Source organism: Eutrema salsugineum, unplaced genomic scaffold, assembly GCF_000478725.1.
Source record: "Eutrema salsugineum unplaced genomic scaffold, Eutsalg1_0 scaffold_5, whole genome shotgun sequence".
Classification (NCBI taxonomy): domain Eukaryota; kingdom Viridiplantae; phylum Streptophyta; class Magnoliopsida; order Brassicales; family Brassicaceae; genus Eutrema; species Eutrema salsugineum.
Window position 1 is genome coordinate 14520069 of NW_006256612.1, and position 23741 is coordinate 14543809.

Genomic DNA, 23741 nt, shown 5'->3' on the forward strand with positions numbered 1-23741 from the left:
AAGTGAATGTTTGTTTGTTATTCTTGTTGTATGAGAGTTATCAATCAGTGATGAGATCTCTTGGTTTGGATTTGGAGGGAGAAGATGCATGTATGTGTATATATATATGCGTCGAGATATGAGGAATTGCATGTGGTTTGCGCGTTCTATGGATTGATTAATTTTATTAGTGTGAATAATTTGTATACAATATTTTATTTAGGACCTGACGTTTGTCATATGCTTTTGCTTAAAGTGCGAAATAATTTATCATTGTTTAGAGTATATAGAATTATTCGATTCTTTTATTGCATACTTTTTTGTGTGTGACTTTGTTTTAGTGAAGAGTACGTATCTCACAAAAATCCATAACTATATGCCGTCTGTATAACATGTATATATTCGTCGCTGATGATAATTCGTAATCTGATTACTACTTCTTACTTTTAATTCCCATTCGTTTTTGTGACAACATTTATTTGAAATTCAGTGGTTTGAAAGAGTAATAAATTGGAGAATATGGACCAAAAGATAATGAGTTATAGATAAATGTACATCATCTATCTATATTCAGCTCTTAGTGGAAATTAAACCCCCATTCAAGGGTTGTGTGGATATACATTATAGTTTGTAGTTTTTTTTTTTGGTAAAGAGTGTGCCGTTTTTATTGTTCCATTGATTTTGGCTTTTTTTTATCAAGATTAAATGATAAATATTACAAACTCTCAATTCTCCACTATACATATTAAAATAGTTTTCGATGGCATAATAATAAGAGAGGTTTTTTAAGCTGTTATTTCCACTTAATGTCTGTTTTGTTTGCTAACTATCGCCAATAAAAATATGCCCACTGGTTAATTATTATTACTAACCTAATAGAATTGATTTAATATCTTCCAAGTTAATACAATCATTGGTCATACAAATCCACGTGGCACATCATGCTGACAAATACTCAACCACGTGGAGATGATGATGAGTCAAGAGTGGGTCCAATTTTGGCCACTTTAAAACCCCTCCGCCGACGACCTAACCACATCAAATCAATTTGCAACTTCTTAAAATATAAAACTAGTTTTATTATTGCGATTCTCCTTTTATAGTTTCTCTTTTGTTTTTTTGTCCTTTTAGGTAATTTAAGTTCTGAAAAAAAGGGAATTTCAAGTTTTATAAATCTTCAAAGGGAATAGTTAGTTTTCTTTTATTTTGATAAAAGTTTTCACCAAAGAGAATAGTTGGAAGTTTTTTCTAATACTCATTTATCATTTTATTAATAGTTAGAAGTTTATTGCATCCTTTTACAACTAATTAATATTTAGTGGATGTTATTAATAAAAATCGTCACTTCCGTCAAATACTCTAAAGTATTCGAAGACTTTGGTTGGAGAACTAAAATTTAACTTGGCACTCATTCCTCAAATGCAATGTTACTATTTCTTTCTTTCATATAAAAATACAGATGCTAATAAAATAGGCATATATAATAATAAAACATATCATTACGTAACTTAGATTCTAGAAACTCATAGAAATCCTACAACTTTGTGAATTGTGATACATATAGTATTCCTGGGAATTACACACAATTATATATGTATGCATGGATGTAATCCACTAACATCAGATTAGAGAATATGAAAAAAAATTATTCATGGGGGAAATGACATAGACATGTGCATGAATCTGTATATTCTCATTAGGTTAACAAGAATACGTTTAGTTAGTGTTTTTTTTTGTTGATCGAATAAGATTAGGTTTAGTTAGAGTTCATTAATTCATTGTTTGTCCATTCCAATTTTTTTCTCTTGTGACTGCATTCCAAAATATCTACAAATAATCATTAATTTTGCGTAGACAATCATCTTGATGCGATTTGTTATGTCTGTATACACACTATAGATATTTGAATTACAGTTATATATTCAAAAACCTTATATTAATTAGCCAAAACATGACCTTTTGTATAGCTTTTGATTGAATGGTGAAGTTTTATTAACAAAATTTGTTAATGGATATAAATGAGTTAGTGATGGAACTAGAATTTATTATTATCATCTATTATTAAAAAATTATATGATTATTAGCATAACGATTTGTTTGGAAGTTAGCGAGGTTCGAGAATATGGAATCAAGTAGACGTAAATTATGAGACTATAAAATAAAAAGTAGACGTAAATTCGAATTGGTGGAGAAATTAACTAAATATATAAACTAACATCTATAACTTTACTAAAGATATATAATCAGATATAGAGATATACAAAATATTCTGCAACTTTTTTTTTTGTTAAACAATATTCTGCAACTTTGTTAAATGTAATCAGAAAAACATTGTAGCTAGCAAGTTTAGGGTAATGCATGATTGCATGTGATCGATCTATAATAAATTTTGCCTTAATTAACCACTGCTCGGATTCCTCAACTACAAAGTCAAACTTGTTTCTTATACGTGGATAAATGTATTTATGCATGTATACTAATCGATACATACACACATATATTTATATTAGCATTTCTTAATACTAGTTCAACACTTTAACTTAGATCACTCTCGAATTTTATTTAATTTGTACAAAAAATTGTTACTTAACCGGAAGAAGATGTATTATCTTATTTAGTTAATAAACAGTTTTTTACTCACTTCTTACACTGGAAATTTTATTAGAAAACATAAAATATATTTTTTAAAAAACGTTTCTGAAAAAGTTCAATGATACTGAATTTCCCAGTATAAATAAACAGAGAAAATATTATAAAAAAACATGAGACAAAAAAATTAATAAACACAAACAAGAGTAAGCTAGTAACAAATTTATCAGGCAAATAGGAACTCTCCAAAAACCCCCACAGTGAAATAGAAGAGTTTTATTATCTTTTGAGGGGTTGATAAAATTTTCCAGAAACCAGAAAAAAAAAACTAAAAAAAAAAGACATCGCCTCTCAGAACGGTGAAGGAGGAACTTCAGTGGTGGTTCCAGCTTGAATCTGACCCCAACCAATCAAACGCCAATGCTTTTCCACACGCCGGCTTAGAGCCACTTTCTCTCCTTTGCTGGTGCAAACCGGAGCGGTTAGTTGCAACTTAGCCAGATCGTTCTTAACTCCAACAACTTTGGCTCCAGTGGACATGGAACCGATGTTGAGCATCAGAATCTCTCCCTTTGTTAGCTTTGACACTTTCCCTTGTTTCTCTGATCCCTTTGTTCTCACTCCCAACAGACGCCGTAGAAGAAAAAAGTTCACCTAAAAGATTGATTTTTACATAAGAAAACGAATTGTCTATCTACCAAAGGAGAAAAATACAGAAGACCCATTTGGACTTAAGGACTCTGAATCATGAGTTGTTGTTGTTTATACCTCGAGTTCAACAAATACATCAGGGAGAGAACCGATTTCCCCAAGGACTTGACCAACTAATCGATCCGCACGAGTAAGAGTTGGATCCATTGTTGTTCCAACTCCAATTAGACCTCCAGGAACAGCAAACTGAAGCTCGTTCTGTTCCGCATAGAGTGAAATTATGCGCGAGTAGATTGGAGTGCATTTTGGGTTGCCACGCTCGTCTTTGACAACAATACCAGGTCGGATTTCAATTAATTGGTTCACTTTCAAAACACCCTACGATAAAAATGTTGTTAGCAAAACCGATAACGCACTGGATTAAGTTGTACCCAAGAGATCAGAGAGAGAGAGAGAGAGAGAGAGAGAGAAATAGATACATACCCGAAGAATACTTCCACCTGCAACTCCACCTTTAATCTCATCAACCTCAAACCCAGGTTTGTTGACATCAAAAGACCGAATCACTATCATATTTGGTGGTGACACAAAATTCCTCTTAGGGATTGGGATCTTCTTGACAATATACTCGCATACAACATCGATGTTATATTTCAGTTGTGCTGAAACGGGTACGATAGGAGCACCATCAGCCACAGTGTTCTGCCAACAGAATGTGACATTCTTAGCTTAACCAATAGATGAAATGAGAATGCAACAAGAGATAATAAAAACCAAACCATTATGAATTTCTGAATTGCCTCGTGCTGATTGATGGCAACGTTTTCTTGAATAAGGTCAATCTTGTTCTGGAGGATAATGATATGCTTAAGTTGCATAATCTCAACAGCAGCAAGATGTTCAGACGTTTGTGGTTGCGGACAGGTCTCATTTGCAGCGATTAAAAGAAGTGCACCATCCATGATGGCTGCTCCGTTAAGCATTGTCGCCATGAGAATATCGTGTCCCTGAAGAATAGAACAATAAGATCATCAACAACAAGAATGACAAAGCCAAGGATGGAAAAATCTAATACTTCTCCATCAACCCAAAAGCATGCAGGTGGAGTACATCAACATCCTCAAGATACACTTCAACGCACAGATCACTGACACAATATAAGATCCTTTGAAAAATAGTGCTTTAAGAGGAATGAAGGGAACCATAAAACTCATCATACCGGGCAATCCACGAATGACACATGCCTTAATAGTTTCATCTTGGAGTTCTCAAATCCAGGTACATCACAATTTGGGTTGTCTTCCTTACCACTTCCATATGCCCTAAAATAACATAGAAGTGGTTATTTTTCAGGCACAACCTTATATTAGAAGATCTATAATAATAAAAAAAAAAACACTTTTCTCAGGCAAGAACCCACTTGTAGCACATTGGTCTAGGGCATTTCTCATCCTCGCATTTGTAAATCTTCGCATTTGCATATCCAAGCTTAATGGTGATGTTACGCTCTAATTCATTCTTAAAACGGACAGTCTGCAGAGAGCAGGAAATCATACAAATGATATATGTGAGTGCATCCTCTCCAATCGATCAAGTAACAAAAATATAGCACAGATTCAAATTACTCTTGGTCACTGAAAAGTAAAACAGGGGAAAAGGCAGAGTCAATTACCTGCACACCAGAAATAGCTTTCACAACAGTCGACTTTCCGTGAGCGACATGCCCAATGGTTCCTGAGATATAACACTAGAATCTTTAATGGCCAAAACAGCTTGAGAAGACGAAAACTAAAACGCGGTCTGTAATGTATGCAAAGGTTACCTATATTAATAGTTGCCTGACGAGAAATGACCTCAGGAGACAAAGGATGAAGCACAGTTACATCTAATTTCTTAAGGTCTTGCTCAGCCAAACCCTTGCTCCGAGACATTATGACAGATTTGAAGCTTCTTCCTCCTGCTTCAACACCAGCAGTAATCAGTAGATTGCGTTCGAATATTTTCTAGGTATCACATGAGAAAGAAGTTAGGTAATCGAACGAAGACCCTAAATCAGAGGAATATGTTTGACTACTCGTTACGAATAGCAAGATTTAAGAAGCGAAACTAGGGATATAATCATTCAACGAAGAGACCAGAATCCTAATCACATATTCGAGAAGCCGAAAATATCTAAAAGAGATTGCAATCGATGAAGAAACCTGTAGACGACGGCTAACGGAGAACCTTGTGACGTCACGGGAGGCCGAAGCTTTAGCGGCGATAAAGAGAAGAGAGTCCAAAGAACGCGAGGATGTGTGATTTCTCAGGTTTTCATATGGTTTCCTTTCTTAAGTTAGGTTATACCATAACCGAATCGGTTAGTTAATTTATTTTTCCCCCATCGGTTGGTTCCGGTTCTTTTTTTTTTGGGTATAATTGTAACCGGTTCTATTGATTCAACGCATCCGACCAACTGTGCAACTAATTTTATTTTCGTACAACAACAAAGGAATTTCATTATACAGAGTCGTCGACTTAAAAACTGAGCGGTCAGTGAATTAAACAAAAATTATAACATTTATAAATCTTGGGTAAAAAAAGGAGAAAACTTTGAAATGGGGTCAAAAATAATAAATGAATGAATTGGTGAGTATTACAGAGGTTTTGTAAGAAACAAACCCGCAACAAATGAAAATTTACACTTTGTTCCCATCTTCTTTCCTTTTGGCTCAAGAAGGCACCCCTCCACCTCAGACTTGAAAAAAAAACAGAGGAAGAGCTTTTAGAATCCGAGCTTCTCAATCCCAAGAAACTAGTGCAAGAAAACGAAGTCTGGATTTTCAAGAAGCTCTTTCGCGGGTTTGACACTTGCAAAGTCTTTTTCTTGCATCGAACTGGATATTTCGTCGATTGAGAAGGGAATGCTGCCGCAAAATAAAGAGAATCCGGTTATAGTTTCTACTTGTATTCTCAGAGACTACACTACATTATCCATCCCATCTTTTTTGCAGATATCCAAATTTATTAGAAAACTATAACCAACAGCTCTGATCCATACCAATTCAAGAATCATGGACCAGGGAATGATTTCCCTTGAATATCGAGCGAGAGAGGAATATTACCTAGAATTATCATCCAATAAGAAGGAATTGCTGTCTGCATCGTTGGATTCCTCTGTCATGAGTGCACGCATGCTCGATATTACCTGTGAGAGAAGGTTTCATACTTTGCTCAGGATCTAAAAAGGGGTTGAAATTGATACCAAGATGCTAATATTTTCTCAGCTAGGTACCTCTTGAGACACACTTCGGGTGTTATAACAGTCGTCCCAGTATAATGTGCATATCCGGTAAAGTTGTTGGACACTGAGGATCTGAACAAATAAGGAAAGTGAATCAAGAAAGCGATTTGAATTAAGAGTCTAAGCCGGTAAAATATCCCTCAAAACATGTGTCTAGGAGCTAAAAAAGGAGCTTTTACCGGGCAAAGATCATGTACTATATCATCGTATGATACTCTGTACTTCTGGTGGATAACCTGCAGGGTAACGATGTGAAGATAGTTATTGGTATGGTTTTAGAGGAAACAGCAGTGAATCGCAATCTTTCGATTCCATTTATTCGTCTTTTGATTTATAAGGAGAGTAAAACGCACCAGGAACCCAACAGCTTGTCTGATGTGTTTCAGTTCATCCCAAGATGGACCAGCATACTGTAAAATCAAAGAATGAAACTAAATGATGAAATGAGCCAAAAGAAAGAAAGTTTCTTTCGTAAGGAATACGTGAGGGAATTTACTTCATTCACTTGGCCGCACCACAACTCTAGCTCTGCAAGCCCAGCCTTTACAAACTCTCCATTGCTAAATGTACAGCACTCTTTACGCAGGAGTAGGCTATAAGATGTTAAGGAAAAAACCGAGTAAGATGTCTTTTTGACCATGGTCTAGCTTCTATAAGGAAATTAGGCAGTAAAAACAGTCACTTGGTTTAGTTTACTAACAATTCAAGTGATAAATTAGATAGAAAGTTCCCAACTGATAAAGTGCGTAAAAACCATTAGATGTAGTTTTCAAGTATTATCTACCTGTTAAACAGTTGCACATTGATGAACGAGAAAGTTTGAGTGTGTATCTTCTGGATGAGTACCAAAGGAACCTGTACACCATGAAAGATATGAGAATTTGAGGAGTTGAAAACAGAACAATGTCATGTAGGTTTTACTATTTCCTTACATAATTTTCTTTCAATATGGCAAGAAGCGAATTGAGACCATCAATAATGCTCTGCCAGTGAATAGCAGGGGAGTCTTTTCCAAGCGACCTACCAGATCTTTGCATCCCTCCTTTTGAAATTCTCGGCGCCTGAAGTTCATCGTTTGGACAGAACAAAAAAACTTGTTAAAATAGTAAAACACAATTATTCATTAAAGTGTAAAGCAGCAAGCAAGTGGTCACAGCATCAGGATACAACGTAAAGATGGGACAATATTAGAATATAGCTGCGACTAGAGAAGTCAATGAAACCTGAATGCACAGAGAAATTAAAGCTGAGAGCTCTTTCTTCAAGTTATCCCTAATCATCCCAAATATTTTCTCCACATATGCTGCAAGCTGTTGCTTGAAAAGCAGCGCCGGGTACTTTGCCTCCACTGGGCGGATCACCGCAAGAGCAGCAGCTTCAGCCGCGGCGGCAAGGTTTGGTGACGAGCGGAAGCTCTGGTTAAACAATATGGAAAAGGATAGTTAACAGTCTTAACATGAAAAGTAAAAGATCAGTCAAAAAGCCGTACTAACTAACACAGAAGTTAAAATACCAAGGCCATCCTTCCAAACAAGGAAGTTGTGATGGGTGGCTTCTTGCTTGCCGTTGCTCCGGTGCCACCAGTTTTAAGACTTTTTTGAAGTAAAAATAGTAGTGCCGATGTGTTTGTTAACCAATACGCCAAATGAACATTGTCATCTTCATTCTGAAAAGAAAAAAAAAAAATTAGTAATCCAGTTGACAGTTAAAACTTCCAATTTATAAGACTTGTACTATGATCAGTGTAGGAAAGAAAGGATATAAGTGACCATACGACATTATAGAAAAAGTTTCAAATCTGAATGCAAGTCCAGGATTAGTAAATGACAGAGCCAGTGTACAAATTTTTAAGACACACTCAATAATCCTCATGTTGGGACATCAGCTATCTTCATAATCCCAATAAATGCATTTCAATTTACCTCAATCGCGGAACCAATCATCTCAATAAGACGATCAAACGCGCTAGTCTTCTCAGATTCAAAGCATTTCCAATGAAGAAGACACTTGTATATTGTAAATGCAGCAATAGGTTTCCCATTACTGAAACCGATTTTGTCCTTAACACAGTCAATAAGAGTATCAACATTCTCCTGCAGCGGCAGAAAAACATCAGGGTATCAGAGCTACTCATTAAATAGTGTATATAGAGTGTTAAAGTAATTGGCCAGTACAAGTTGACGTTCTGTAGTAGATCTCCCAGCATTTCCAGCGAGCTCAGTTTCCTGGAAAAGTAGCTTCTCATATGAATGAATATGCAAAGACAAAGAATTGAGAAACCTTAGAGATCAAGAAAGCTGTTTGGACGAAATACCCTACATTGAATTGGTTTTCCAAGTTTGTACGGTGGCCATTTTCCAGATTCTGCAAACAGGGATTAGCAAAAAAAGAAAAAAATTAACATCAAGCAAAGTAGAAGGTAGCCGAAAAGAGCATATATTAGAGGATCAGAGAAAACATTTTACTTTAACAGTTACAGTTGGTGGATGCCCAGAAACAGTTTTCGCAGGAGTGTTTAAGATGGTCTGCTGACGCATAATTTGTTTCTCAGCTTCCATGTCTGAAATCTTCTCTTCAAGCCTGCAAATAAAAGATCAGCTAATTGTTTGAAAAAGAGAAATATACATTACTAACTGTTAGATTCTTGCAAACGGTACCTCTGCATTGCACTCTTCAACTTCACTACTTTAGATTCTGCCTCCAGTGCTTGCTTTAGTCTATCCTGGCTAATCCTGGTTGTCTCCTGAAGTTCTTTTGCTGTTTCATCTATCTTTATTTCCAGAGAACTCACCATCCCCTGCATAAGACAAGCAATATAGAGGAGGTCAACAGTTAGTAGTAGAGATTTCATTTGGTCGATGGTTCTCTAGATAGTATTATTGCGGATTTTTTGTGGTATCCAGTTAACCACCGTAAGCTGACAGATCCAGAATTGAGACACACCTTCAGCTTTTCATTTTCATTTGTGAGTTTCTCCATTAGTTCCTGGTCAACTACAGGAACCTCCTTAATAATAGGGAGCACCTCAGAAACTTTCTTGGCAGCTTCACGCTCTTTAATAAGCAACGCCTCAGTTTCTTTGAATTTATTCTGAATTTCCTCTAAAGAAGACTCATACTTCGCATTTTCTTGTTTCTTGGCCTCTTCCAGGTCAGTCTGCAGCGTTTAGAATGAAGAGAGGATACTCTTAGCAATCTCAATTAAATGCAAGAAATCAGAGGTTTATTTGATGAGAACTTTTTCTAGAAGAGCTCACCCTCATTCGTTTTTCCAACTGCAATCTCCATGTGAGTTCCTCAACTTGCTTCTCTAGCTTGTTTTTGGCTTCTTGGAGAGCTCCTGTTTCTCGAGCAGCCTGTGTGTAACATGAATATGTAGAAATTATATTGGTTTCCGTGCAAACAATACCTTAAGAAGTCAACTTCGGAAAATAGTTCATTTGACAAAAGAAGCAAATCTAAGCAAAGAAAGAAACCACATCTCACCATCTTAAGGTTTTTGAGTTCTTTACGTGCAACTTTTCCTCTCCATGCACATTGTGTTGTGATGGCTGCTTTCTTTAGTTTTCTGTAATGCAGCCGAGCCAAGTATACACGACACCGGCTCTGTAATGTAAAATGGGCGGTATCGATTAGAATTGCCACACAGAGAAAAATCACTATTCCCATTCTTATTGAAGGGTTTTCTAATGTATAGTAGTCTTTCATGAGCATTCAAATTTGATAGCAACATACTTCAGTAGTTTAAAAACATCATACCTGGATTATTGTTGCAGCTTTAGTCTGTCTTCTGAAACACAGTTCTTTTCGAGAAACCATACCACGCATACCCGCTTGAATTGAAACAGTAGCAGAAAACATCTCAGTGTAAGCTTTCCTAGCCAGAAACATACGCAAGTCTCTCTGGATTTTCAAAGCAGCAGCTTCCCTCCGCATGCTTTCGTATATAATTCTAGCAAGATAACCTGAAAAATAGTGACGCATATGTTTGCATGTTAGTTTTAGATATAAGTTAAGAAAACAAAGACGAACATGAAGAAGCCAGTCTACAGTCTAGCAGGCAGAATTCTACAAATGATTCAGCAGGTTATTAAATACCTCTGCAAACTGCCTGGATCTGTGTAGAAGAACTACGTAGTTGGATAAAAGTTTTCTGTGCAAGATATGATCGTACTTTTCTTTGGATAATGCTCGCCGATCTTCCCAGGATTTCAGTTCTTCGAGTATCCAAGTCTGCCATTTGTCCGGCCCTAAGAAAAACTTTGGACTTACCAATCTACAAAAGAAATCCCTTCAACTCTCAGGTAACTCATCTTATAAGCAGCCTGAAACTGACAGATAATATTTTGGTGGTCAAAGAAATTACCTGATATCCGTCAAGTCCCGCCTTATCAAGTAGTTTCTTGCAAGCAGCTGGTTCGTCAGAACTAATATAAACAAGGAGTCAGTAAGATAAGTCATTGATATTAACCTTGCGTAGAAGGAATATCCGGAGAGGAAGAGACATCTTACTTCTTGTACAACACTTGTGGAGCAAGGATACCAAATCTGTTCAAGAACTCGTCAAAGTGCTTCCTAGTAGGATAACCAGCACAGCTAATCCGGATTGCCTCCATCACTCCCTGAGGTCAGAAGAACACCCAAAAAATCATTTATCCCGGAAATGATAATTGTAACGAGAAGCTTGGTTATTTAACTGAAACTGGATGTCATTCCTACCCCGCAACGTAGTTGCTGTAGAACATTTTGGTTCTCAAAGATTCCAGGCTTCAGGAGATTATTAGGCTTTATACATCGGATATAATGTGGCTCCGTTGTATTAAGAATCTCAAGCAATGAAACCAATTGTTGCTGCAAAGAAGCACAAACATGGAATCTGTAACTTCAAGAAAAATAAAACAGATTAAAACAGTGGAGACCAGAACCAGACTCACCTTGAAACGGGTACCGATAGAGGAGAATTTTGATTGTTTGGAATCGTCAGATAACGGTGGAAACAAATTTGCAACAAAGGAACATGTAGAAGCATTTAACAACGCTTGATGCTCAGCAATAACATAATCCTTGTTCTTGTCTAGGAAAAATTCTGTCTGATAGGTGACCTGTAACAATACCCTCATGGTTGTTAAACGAGATATTTACAAACCAATTACTGACTTTCTTATATATATTTTCACAATCTTGTGAAACTATGAACGCAGCGGACAAGCAAAAGATGCTCACATCACCAGCATAATGACAAATTGTGAAGTCGCTGCGAGCCAATTTCGGCTTGGTAAAACGCTTGTGGTTTTTGTATGTCTGGTATAGCTTATTAGCAAATGTCTCGTGTGTTGATCTAGGAAACATGCTGCAAAACGAAACACTCACTTCAGCCACATTGAAAAAAAAAAAAAAAAAAAAAAACAGAATCAGATTAGAGAAGTAATCCGAAAGCTGAGCTAAAGAATGGATTAGCATATAAGATTGAGTTTCAAACTCACCAAGCTTCATCTAGAAGAGCAATTATACCTCCGGGTTTCTGAAGGTAAACAAAAACAAACAACAAGAATGAACAACTAATGAAATGAGAGTTAAAACATAATATATCAGTGACATAACAAGAAAGATAGCTATCACAAAGAAGCAACATGTTAGTTGCCATGCATAAAGAAACTTATAAATTATCCACATGAAACCTTTTCTATTAGGTCCAAAATATCTTGATTGTCTACAAACTCGATATAGCTCCAATTGATCTCCTCCTTCTTATACTCTTCTTGCTCCATTTTAAAGACATGCTGCATAGTGCGACGTTACACCAGTTAGAAAAAACTATGGCAGAAATACAAGGTCTAAAATGAAGATCAGAATGGAAGAGCTTCTTTGATCAAAACCTGATTAAAGTGCTGCTGAAGTTTCTCATTAGTCAAATTGATGCAAAATTGCTCAAAACTGCAAAAATACTAGAAACGGTAAGCAATGGGCCATAGAACAATGACAAACAAGAACCCAACGTGGTCATGAATCCTTGGACAGCCAAACAGAGAAGTACTTTTCCTACTGATAAGTTTAATCAGATGCATATGTATAACATTACTGTTTCACTAATAACATTTAACTGGGTAAGCTCACAAGCTCAAACAAAAATAGGAAATATAGAATATTCTCAACCGTCCACGTTTGAAAAAGCATTGCTCTGGGGATGAAGTTGATCAGACGAATATAAAACATTATGTAAAAACAACCACATGAAACAAATTAAAAATTCCGTATGTTAAGTCAAACTATCAGAGTTTCCCGTTTTTCTAGACTTTTTTTGTAAAGAAACTCATCTATTCAATTGAAAACAACAGGCATACCGGCTAAGCACCTGTTTGTCTTGAAGCTCTCGAATCCATAAATATCAAGAACACCGATTAAGTACTTCGAGTCAGGATCTTGACCAATTGAACTATTAATCTTCTCAACGAGCCTGCATAGAAAGAAAAATAATAAGTATTGTACAGTTGTGTTGAAATACAATTCAAACTTACTACTTCAGATGAAGAGATGTAGGCATGTAGCTACTGAGAATATCTTCATCTAGAAAGAACAGAGAAACTCACCAGTCAAACAACCTTGAGTACATGATTTTGGCCAAAGCATCTCTGCTAAGAGTAGCGGCTTCTGGATCGAGAGTTTTTGAGATGGTTTCATCACGGGTTACCATGATACGCTTGCATAGAGAATCCTCAAGTGACTTTTCATCACACCTGCAAATAAAAGAAAAGATTATGTGAATAAGGAAACCAACTTTTGTCACATACAGAAGCAACCCACTTCAGTCTATGAGTCGAGCCATTTACTTGAGAAGCTCAGCGGCGGTTCTCAAATGAAACCAAGACTTTTCATCTCTGGGGATTGATGAATCAATCTCTGTTCCTTTAGCAAATTCAATATTCCCCAGATGCAGAATGGAAGCCACGACACGGAAAATTGCATCCTGGAGACATACCGAAAAAGTTATGAAGTTGGTGATAAAGATAATATTGCAAGTTTAGCTAAATTCAACTGATGGATTTACCTGCTCTTCAGAACTAATCCCGACGACATCCATAGCCTTTCTTGTTGCATGATATTCCTCCGCATCATTCAGACCATCCAATGCAAGACACTTAGATTGATTGAGATAGTGGTATGTCTTTGGATCACCAAGCTTGAACCTCTTAACATCCTGACATGTACGATAATACGCCGTGAATCAGCAGTTACTTCACTGATTATTTCAAAATTTAATTTTTGAGATGAAACTTACTTCTTCTGGTGCAGCACAAAGCATGTAGAAACAATGATAGTTTCTTTCGGGGTCAGAGACCTGGCAAACACGCGATCTTTCCAACAAATAAGTTCTTATAGCAGCTCCAGATATCCTCCCTGATTGGTCAAACTGAATCTCCACGAACTTACCAAATCGACTATACGATACACAAATAGAGAATTTAGAACCTTTCACATAAAAAATACAAACTTGAATAGAATTGAAAGAATGCGAAGCAGCGTATAACAAAACCTCATTACCTGGAATTATTGTTCCTAACAGTTTTTGCATTTCCAAATGCTTCCAAAACAGGATTTGACTGTATGAAACATAAATATAAGAAGCAATAAGAAACAGATCATAGCACACACACACCAAAACAAAAAAACAAAAAACCAGGAAAGACTACCATGAATTCAAAGGAAGCTGAACATTTAATATAGCCTACTAGAATCACTTTTCTAAGGTTTGGTGTACTTATTTACTCCAGATTCTAATTCAAAATCACCTGATAACAGATAAGACCAAAACCTGACAATTCTCTATATATACCAAAACATAAAAACATCCACAACTATCTTTTCACCTCCAAAACTTTCTGCTCAACACTCCTTCCCTCGGCAGCAGCTCTCCCTCCCATGTAAGCAAGATATCTCATAAGCAACTTTGTGCTTTCAGTTTTACCAGCGCCACTTTCACCGCTAACCAGGATAGATTGGCTTACTCCTTCATTAATCATCTGTCTGCAATAGAATAAACCAAGAAAATCTGCAATTGGCATAAAACTAACAACAAAAAGGAAAACATTGTTCGAAGAGTATATGCTAAACTACCTATATGCCGCATCGGCAACGGCAAAAGGATGCGGACTCAGCTCACCGAGGGAGGCACCTTTATATTGAGCCATCATGTGGCTACTATAGAGATGTGGTAGTCTTCTAAACGGGTTAACAGCAATCAGTATGCTTCCCGTGTATGTCTGAAAGTAAACTGGGTTCAGACTAATAGCAAAGAGTAAATAACAAGGATATGCAATGGCCTATCAATCTCTATGAATTACTCACATATATCTCATTTATATCATATCTTGATTGCAAATTCTGAAGGACTCCAGGCTCATGTAAATAAGCCAGCCTTGTCATATCCTCCACCCCAGATGCTGGCGCTTCGACATCTTTTGGATAAATATTCGAAGCTTTAACAACAACCTGTGTTTCCAACAAGAAAAGAAGAAAACAATCATTATAGATTTTCATGCTTCCAAAGCCAAGCACACATGCATTGTAGAGTAATATCTATTATGAATAATAATATGAACATCTGAATAGCCCTATAAGTAAAACAGATGTCATGAACATACTTGTTTTCCTGAAGTGCAGAGAACTTTGATCTGTTCACCATTAACCTCTACAACTTCACCATCTAGCCATGCTTCATCGGGGTCCTCCACCCACACACGCGACCCAACAGCAGGATTGAAGGTAGCAACCTGCAGATACAACGGGTGTTAAAAGGGTATAGTATCTCCCGAAATGTAAACAAAGAACTGAAGGACACTTCTGATTTAAACATTTTAAAACCAGAACTTAACAACAGTGACAAAGAGTCTTTTTGGCCATACTAAATCCGATGAACAAGTATTATTAATTGCAGTGTGTCGTAAATACAATCAACCAACTTTCAAATAGCTTCAAAGCGCATTTAGAATTGCTGCTTCAATGTGACCAGAAACCGCATCAATGCGCCTACACATTGAACGCATTTTTGTAACCACTAGTAGCTAATGGAGAATCAAAGAAGTTAAGCACCAAACTCTGACAAGAGTGTCCGAATCGATTTCGAATCTCTCTGTCGTAACATTGACTCTGTTACGAACGAAATGATATTACTCAAAGAAACAGCACAAAAGAGCATTTCAAAGATTGAAAACTTCACAATAGCTAAACTCAAATTTCATCGGTTGCTATAAGTCAAAACTCAGATTAATCAAACGACAATACGCGGGCAAATAAAGCAAAACATAAACCCTTCTTTATCGTTCTTCATCATAAATACAACGAAGGAAAAAAATGGCAATCAACACAGAAGAAAAAAAGCATCCAAAAACCCATGAAACCTTTACCATTATGTTTCACGAATTAGAAACTCAATGTTCTTGCTTTCTCTGGATCTAGTTGTGATCAAAGCAACATTGAACTTTTTGTAACTAAAGCCTCCAAACACCGACAATGCACCGTCAATGCGAATGCGAAATGGTTGCGAGAATGTCCGAGATTCGATTCCCAGAGGAAAAAAAATAGGAATAGCAAAATCGAGACGCGTTTATGATTTTGTAATGTCGAAAATTTTCTGATTTGAATATTATTTTTGTTCTCTAATTTTTCGTTTGCCTTTCTTTCGTGCTTCCCTCTCCCCTTACCTCCCCCACCTTTGGGATTTGTCTGGAGAAAATTTTACTTTAATTATAAAATGACAGCATTATAACTAGACGTTGAATTAAGACATCATTTTCCCCAAACCACCCCTGAATTTTCTTTGATATTACGAGCTAGTATTTCGGACGCGGAAAAACTAATTCTGTCTGCTTTCTTACAAAATCCATTATCTACTTCTTTTTTAATTTTGTCTTTATACAACTCATATAACGGTTTTTTATGTATTAACCCATGCTGATTGATTCTTGATACATATAGTGCTCAAATGTTCTTAATATACTATTTTAAAAAAATTAAAAAAGATTTGATATCCAGATTCTTATGATCTTATCATTGCATGTAGCATCTAGCATGTAGCACGTACATATACACGTTAGATGAAAAGTTAGGAAAATATGGAAACATTCAGATATATACTGTAGCATTAAATATGGAAACATTCAAACATCCCGAGTAGTGAATAGCACTAAAAAGCATATACTGTACTGTCGTAATTGTATACGGGTTTATTGTAGAAGTTGGGCCCGTTTTAATGAACCCGTATCATTATAGGGCTTTTGCCACAAGATATTGGGCTTTAACATTAATGTAATTAAAAGTGTTAAAGGCCTTTAGGCTTTAGCTTAATTAACCCAATATTATTACTCTCTCTAAAATCCATTAATTAAGTAAGATCACTGACTTTGTAAAAAAATAGGGAAGTTACTACATATATTTTGTGATACAAGAAAGTGAGAACTTCCGTTCTTCTTCTTGTTGTTTAAGCAGCCACCGAACGGATCATTTTGACGTTTAATTCAACGATTGCAAACTTTCGACCTTAGTGGTTTAGATGGACTATCTTTAATCGTTCGTGGACTCTGATTAATCGTTCGCGACAACGTTGTCACTTGTCATTGTCGCGGATCACGGTCTGTATAAATTAAGTTTTGTATAGTTAGATAGGTTAAAACACGAGATCCATATATACGGTGTAATCATTTTGGCATAAAAGTCTGAAACCTCATTATCTTATCGGTTTGACCTTGACGAAATACGGCGACCGAGAAAACCTAGAAAATATTTTGTACGTATAGTTCAACGGGATAGAAAATAAAAGGTAGAAATCATGTGGTACTTCACGGATGGTAATGAGCAGAAAAATAAAACTTATGGACAGACAAATTAGTATGTATTTTGAATTTCTTGAGTTGTGATAAAGAGTCACAAGGCATAGGATTTCCCAGGACTATGAAGTGAACGCCACGTGGCAGCCATTAGCAAGGATGAACTTTTGTAGTTCTTGCATGTTTTGATTTTGTTTTTCAATAAATTCTTGCATGCACAAAAAGCCTGCAGAATAATAAAAAAAAAGGACGAATACTCTTTTGACAAATACTTCATGCAAGAATTTATATTATGGAAAAGGTTAGGACTTGAGTTTGCAGGTTTGTCATTGTATACTTAACGTTCTTCTTGCTTTTTAAGAGTTCCCATAATATAAATTTAATTACAGGCATTTATTATTAATTTCATTTGTCACACTGTTTTTTTATACTTCGTATGCTTCTGACAAATACTCTTTTGAGACAAATTGCTGTTCCATAGACCTTTTGAGGTTTGACCTGCCACGAGGATTCAGCGAACCTCTTATTTTTCCGTCATCTCCCACTCGTTAATCTCGGCGCGTGAAACCCACATTCATTTCTGAATTTATTTCCTCACAAGAGAGTAAATGTTAATTAAACAAAAATTGGCGAAAACGGGTCCTACTGGATCAGGAGGAAGGCAAAAAGTATACGATAAGAGGCAGAGCAGAGCATTGTCATTGGTCAGAGACGTCGTTAATCCACGCGCGACCACTATGCGTGAACCTCGAGGCTGTTCTGTCCCTTTCCCCTAAGTTCCCTTCCTTTATGTTCTCTGTTCTATCATATAGATACAAAAAGCTGTCGTTTTAAAATTTTTTTTTTTTCTAGCGAACGTGAAGTCATATTTTAATCAAACTACAAAGGAAACACATTCAATACCTTGCCAGAAAGTTTATTCTAACCGATAAATATCTGAAATTTGAAAAAATCAGTTTAATAAGGAAAAAAAAAAACACAAAATCCAGATTCTCTTCCTTGGCACGCTCTCTCTTGTTAATCTCTGCATCTTCAGACACGCGCTCTCTCTCTACTCTACACTCTACTGTCCTTTCACTTGCCTTGTGCTATCAATCTCTGTCTCTTTCAAGTTTATCTCCATCTCTACTTTCTCATTTTTCCCTTTTCCCCATTGTAATCTCTACTTTGCTAAGCCTAAACCCGTCATGATTGATGCTAAAGCCGGCAACGGCAACGAGAAGCTTGTGGTGGAGATCGTGGGTGCCCACAATCTCATGCCAAAAGACGGCGAAGGATCTTCATCTCCATTCGTGGAAGTCGAGTTCGAGAACCAGCGTCTCCGAACTCAGGTCAAGACCAAAGACCTTAACCCAATCTGGAACGAGAAGCTCGTCTTCCACGTCATCGACGTCAACGACCTCCGCTACAAAACCCTGGAAATCAGTGTTTTCAACGAGAAGCGTTCCTCTAACAGCAGAAACTTTTTGGGTAAAGTCAGGGTTTTGGGGTCTAGCGTTGGAAGAGAAGGAGAATCAGTGGTTCAGCTGTACACGCTTGAAAAGAGAAGCCTCTTCTCGCACGTGCGAGGTGAAATCAGCGTGAAACACTACGTCACCACAATGGCGGAGAAGGGTGAGAATCTCTATCGGGTTAACGGGTCGGGTGGGTCAAAGAAGAGCAAGAAAGTTCAGAACTTGAGCTCTTCCATGGCGATTCAACAGCAACAGCAACAACAGCTACAGATAGCTCTTCACAATCACAACAGAGGAAGTCAACAGCATAATGGTCAAGGACAAAGGATGCTTCCGTTCTATCCGAACCAAAGTGAGATAAAGCCACTCGTGATAACCGCTCTTCCCGGTCCGATGCCTGGACCCATACCTGGACCCGGACCCGGACCCTTCGTTTACTCAAACGGGTCGAGTGAGTTTTCGCTTAAGGAGACAAAGCCTCGTCTTGGAGGAAGTAGTGGTGGTGTTGGCGGTTCGAGTAGTCACAAGGACAAAACAAGCTCAACTTACGATCTAGTTGAGCAAATGCAGTACCTTTACATAAGAATCGTGAAAGCTAAAGACTTATCAGTATCCGGCGAAGTGGTGTCAGAAGTGAAATTGGGTAATTACAGGGGAGTTACTAAAAAGGTGAGCTTGAATTCGAATAATCCTGAGTGGAATCAAGTTTTTGCCTTTTCTAAAGAAACCATTCAATCGTCAGTAGTTGAGATTTTCGTCAAAGAAGGTAACAAAGACGAGTACTCGGGTCGGATCTGGTTTGATATAAGCGAAATACCAACCCGGGTTCCTCCTGATAGTCAGTTAGCTCCACAGTGGTACAAAATAGAGAGTAGAAACAGCAGTAGAGGTGGAGGAGAGCTTATGGTTTCCGTGTGGTTTGGGACTCAAGCTGACGAGGCTTTCGCTGAGGCATGGCATTCAAAAGCTGGAAATGTGCACACTGAAAGTTTGTCGTCGATCAAATCAAAGGTTTACTTGTCTCCTAAGCTATGGTACCTTAGGGTTTCCGTGATCGAGGCTCAAGACGTTTCTATCATGGACAAAGGATCAGGTCTCATGAGGTTTCCCGAGCTCTCCGCTAAGCTACAAGTCGGGAATCAGATTCTGCGGACCGCTATCTCCCCTGCAAACCCTACCCGGAGCTTTTCAAATCCTTATTGGAATGAGGATTTGATGTTTGTGGTTGCAGAGCCGTTTGAGGATTACATTACTGTTATTGTAGAGGATCGTGTTTCAGGTGGTGCAATGGGAGGACAAAACGACGTTGGTGTTGGTAGGGTTCAGATTCCTGTTGCGGCTGTTGAGAGACGAACAGGGGATCAGCTGCTTGGTTCGAGATGGTTTTGCTTAGAGAACGGTAAAAACAACATCAACAATCGGTTTGGTTCAAGGATCCATCTTCGATTGTCGCTAGACGGTGGCTACCATGTTTTGGATGAGGCGACAATGTATAGCAGCGATGTTAGACCTACAGCGAAAGAGCTTTGGAAACCGCAAGTTGGGCTTTTAGAGATTGGGATTCTTGGTGCAACGGGCCTGATGCCGATGAAAGTTAGGGCTGGGAAAAGCGGTGGAACCGCGGACTCGTACTGCGTGGCTAAGTACGGGCCTAAATGGATCAGAACAAGAACTTTTGTGGACAGTCTTTGTCCTAAGTGGAACGAGCAGTATACTTGGGAAGTATACGACCCCTGCACGGTTGTAACTATAGGTGTTTTTGATAACGCACGTATAGACGGGAACAATAACAACTCGCTTGATGCGCGGATTGGTAAGGTTAGGATTAGGCTGTCTACGCTAGAGACAGAACGAGTTTACACGCATTCGTATCCGTTGATTGTGTTGCACGCTACTGGTGTGAAGAAAACCGGTGAGCTTCACTTAGCAGTTAGGTTATCGTGTGGTAACTCTGTTAATATGCTTCAGATGTATACTTTACCGCTGCTTCCTAAGATGCATTATACTCAGCCGTTAGGCGTTCATATGCTAGAGCGTTTGCGGTATCAGACGCTAAACGCGGTTGCTGCAAGGCTAAGTAGAGCTGAGCCGCCTTTAGGCCGTGAGGTTGTGGAATATATGTTTGATCACGATTTCCATGTTTGGAGTATGAGAAGGAGCAAAGCTAATTTTTTCCGCCTAGTAAACGTGATTTCGGGTTTGGTCGCGGTTGCGAAATTGGTTGAAGTTATGAGAGGTTGGACTAAACCGGTTTGGTCGACGGTTTTTGTTGTGGTGTTTTTGTTTATGGTTTTGTTTCCGGAGTTTATATTACCGTGTTTATTTCTTTACGCGGCTGCGGTTGGCGTTTGGCGTTTCAGAAAGCGGCCTAGACATCCACCACACATGGACGCACGTGTCTCGCACGCGGAAACCGTGTTTCCCGACGAGCTTGACGAAGAGTTTGACACGTTTCCGACGAGCAGAGGATTCGAGGCTGTGAGAATGAGGTATGATCGAGTTAGGAGCATCGCCGGGAGGATTCAGATGGTGATTGGTGACATGGCGAGTCAGGGAGAGAGAGCACAGGCGTTGCTGAGCTGGCGTGACCCCCGTGCGACGTTTCTCTTCTTGGTGTTCTGTTTAGTCGCTGCGGTTGGGTTCTACATTGTGCCGGTTAAGTTGACGGTCGCTGTTTTCGGTTTGTATTATCTGAGACCGCCTCGGTTTAGGAGGAAGCTGCCGTCACGTGGGCTTAGCTTCTTTAGGCGGTTGCCGTCTAGAGCCGATAGCTTGCTTTAGATGTATTTTAAAAAACATGTCAAGGGTATTATCATGTTCTTAGAGGTTATTATTTTGTTTATTTGGTATTCTTCTTGGTTCAGTGGAATTGTTTTGGGTTAGTTAACCGGTGTAGGTACTGTACCAACCAGTTGTGTTAATGATTAGGATTTAGGATGCTTTGCTGTTCATGGCAAAAGTTTGCTAACTGCTTGTAGTTTTTTGCTTTTGGTCCCACGTGAGGAACTAAGCATGTGTAATATAAGAAAACAGACATCCTTTAGATTTGTCATCATTACGGAAAAATCTCATTCTCATTAATTTGTACAAATGTACAATGATGGGTTTATATACATTGACCAGGCCTAAACCGGTAGCCTCAGACTGAATTAATTAAATACTGGTTTATCTATACCAGTTCACAGACTCTGGTTAATCTCTATTTACACACTACAACTAAGCTACAGCTACAACTATACTATATACACCAACAGTCCCCCTCAAGATGGGACGAAGATATTCAGAAGACCCATCTTGCTTACCAAACGCTTGAAAGGAGCAGGATGCAACGGCTTGGTGAATGGGTCAGCTAGTTGTAGATCAGTTTTGACATGTAGTAGCTTGAATAACCCTGCAACCAGTCTTTCTCTGATGCTATGATAATCAGACTCAATATGCTTAGTTCGTTCATGGAAAACAGGGTTACGAGTGATGTGCATAGCAGATTGTGAGCCACAGAAGAGTAAAGTAGGCTTGACTAAAGAAATATGCAATTCTCGAAAGAAGTTAGTAAGCCATACCAATTCATCTGTAATGAGAGAAAGACTTCTGTATTCAGCCTCCGTGGAGCTTTTGGAGACCACTTGTTGCTTCTTCGACTTCCAAGAGATCAAAGAAGTGCCAAGAAAGATACAATGGCCCGAAGTTGAACGGCGTGTGTCTTGACATGAGGCCCAGTCTGCATCAGCAAAAGCTTGGATTTGTAGTTCAGCTGTGGAAGAATAGAACAAACCTTGGCCTATGGTACCCTTGATATAACGCAGAACCTCGAAAACAGCTTGTTGATGAGCTTCACGAGGAGCTTCGGAAAACTGACTGAGTTTGTTTACGGCAAACGTAATGTCAGGACGAGTAATCTGCAAATACATCAGTCTACCAATAAGACGACAATATGTCTTTTTATCAACAAAATCACCTCCACTATCCTTGGCTAGTTTGATATGAGGATCCATAGGAATCGTAGAAGGTTTGCATCCGAGTAGACCAACATCATCAAGCAGATCCAGGGCATATTTTCGTTGACAAACATGAATACCCTTATCAGATCTTGCAATCTCTAAACCAAGAAAGTACTTAAGTGGACCGAGGTCTCGCAGTTTGAAGGACGACTTGAGTTGAGATTTGAGAGTGTCCACCGCCTCATCATTGTTACTTGCGATGAGAATATCATCAACATACACAAGCACACATAAGAAAACAGTTGAGGTGGTTTTCATAAACCAAGTGTGATCCGAATATGTCTGAGTAAAACCCAGAGCAAGAAGAGTGGATGAAAACTTCAGGAACCATTGCCTCGATGCCTGTTTGAGACCATAGAGAGATTTTTGCAACTTACACACATCATTTGGAGGAAGAGAGTCCCCCTTCTTATCAGCATATCCTGGAGGTAACTTCATGTAAATTTCTTCATCAAGATCTCCATTGAGAAAAGCATTCGAGATATCCAGTTGATGAAGAGTGAAGTTATGAATTGCCGATAGAGCCAAGATCAGTTTGACAGTCGTGAGTTTAACAACCGGAGAGAACGTTTCGGTATAGTCTACTCCTTCCTGCTGTGTATAGCCTTTAGCAACGAGACGGGCTTTATACCTTTCCACAGACCCGTCAGCGTTGAACTTTACCTTGTATACCCATTTACATCCTATGGGTTTTTTATCAGGAGGTAAAGTGCAAACAGTCCAAGTATTTGTCACTTCCAAAGCATCAATCTCCTCGTCCATAGGATCATCCCATACCAGAAGTTTCCTTGCCTCAGCATAGGTTTTAGGTTCACGGATTTTATCAATGGAAACAAGGAATGAGAGGTGGACCGAAGAAAGTTGAGTATAGGAAAGAAATTTAGAAATTTCTTGAATTGTAGATGATTCCACAGAGTGACAATAATAGTCTTGAAGATAAGCTAGTTTCTTCGAATGTCTTTTAAGAG

General features: G+C 38.2%; 3 protein-coding genes across 3 annotated transcripts; 1 reads left to right on the forward strand and 2 right to left on the reverse strand.

Annotated features, from left to right (window-relative positions):
• Nucleotides 1–2742: 2742 nt before the first annotated feature.
• On the reverse strand, nt 2743–5535 carry LOC18994448 (eukaryotic translation initiation factor 2 subunit gamma). The gene is made up of 9 exons (XM_006418095.2): nt 5421–5535; nt 5042–5176; nt 4892–4953; nt 4640–4752; nt 4439–4541; nt 3999–4226; nt 3703–3921; nt 3337–3597; nt 2743–3222 (listed from the first exon to the last, which is right to left on the reverse strand). The coding sequence occupies exons 2-9, from the start codon at nt 5148–5150 to the stop codon at nt 2920–2922; spliced, it is 1398 nt and encodes a 465-aa protein (XP_006418158.1). The 5' UTR covers nt 5151–5176; nt 5421–5535; the 3' UTR covers nt 2743–2919.
• A 291-nt stretch (nt 5536–5826) lies between these two features.
• Nucleotides 5827–16188, reverse strand: LOC18994449 (myosin-8). Its single transcript, XM_006418096.2, has 39 exons — nt 15903–16188; nt 15141–15269; nt 14845–14988; nt 14614–14759; nt 14367–14523; nt 14041–14099; nt 13778–13937; nt 13547–13696; nt 13329–13465; nt 13089–13235; nt 12854–12955; nt 12378–12435; nt 12180–12281; nt 11985–12022; nt 11725–11851; nt 11436–11603; nt 11221–11352; nt 11014–11123; nt 10868–10928; nt 10600–10777; nt 10261–10466; nt 9988–10107; nt 9759–9857; nt 9446–9658; nt 9160–9299; nt 8968–9082; nt 8822–8866; nt 8677–8727; nt 8425–8595; nt 8016–8168; nt 7726–7917; nt 7435–7563; nt 7287–7357; nt 6999–7095; nt 6856–6912; nt 6682–6738; nt 6494–6574; nt 6324–6406; nt 5827–6125 (listed from the first exon to the last, which is right to left on the reverse strand). The coding sequence occupies exons 1-39, from the start codon at nt 15903–15905 to the stop codon at nt 6014–6016; spliced, it is 4500 nt and encodes a 1499-aa protein (XP_006418159.1). The 5' UTR covers nt 15906–16188; the 3' UTR covers nt 5827–6013.
• Nucleotides 16189–18427: 2239 nt separating this feature from the next.
• On the forward strand, nt 18428–21800 carry LOC18994450 (FT-interacting protein 1). Its single transcript, XM_006418097.2, has one exon. The coding sequence runs from the start codon at nt 18509–18511 to the stop codon at nt 21554–21556; it is 3048 nt and encodes a 1015-aa protein (XP_006418160.1). The 5' UTR covers nt 18428–18508; the 3' UTR covers nt 21557–21800.
• Nucleotides 21801–23741: the final 1941 nt, after the last annotated feature.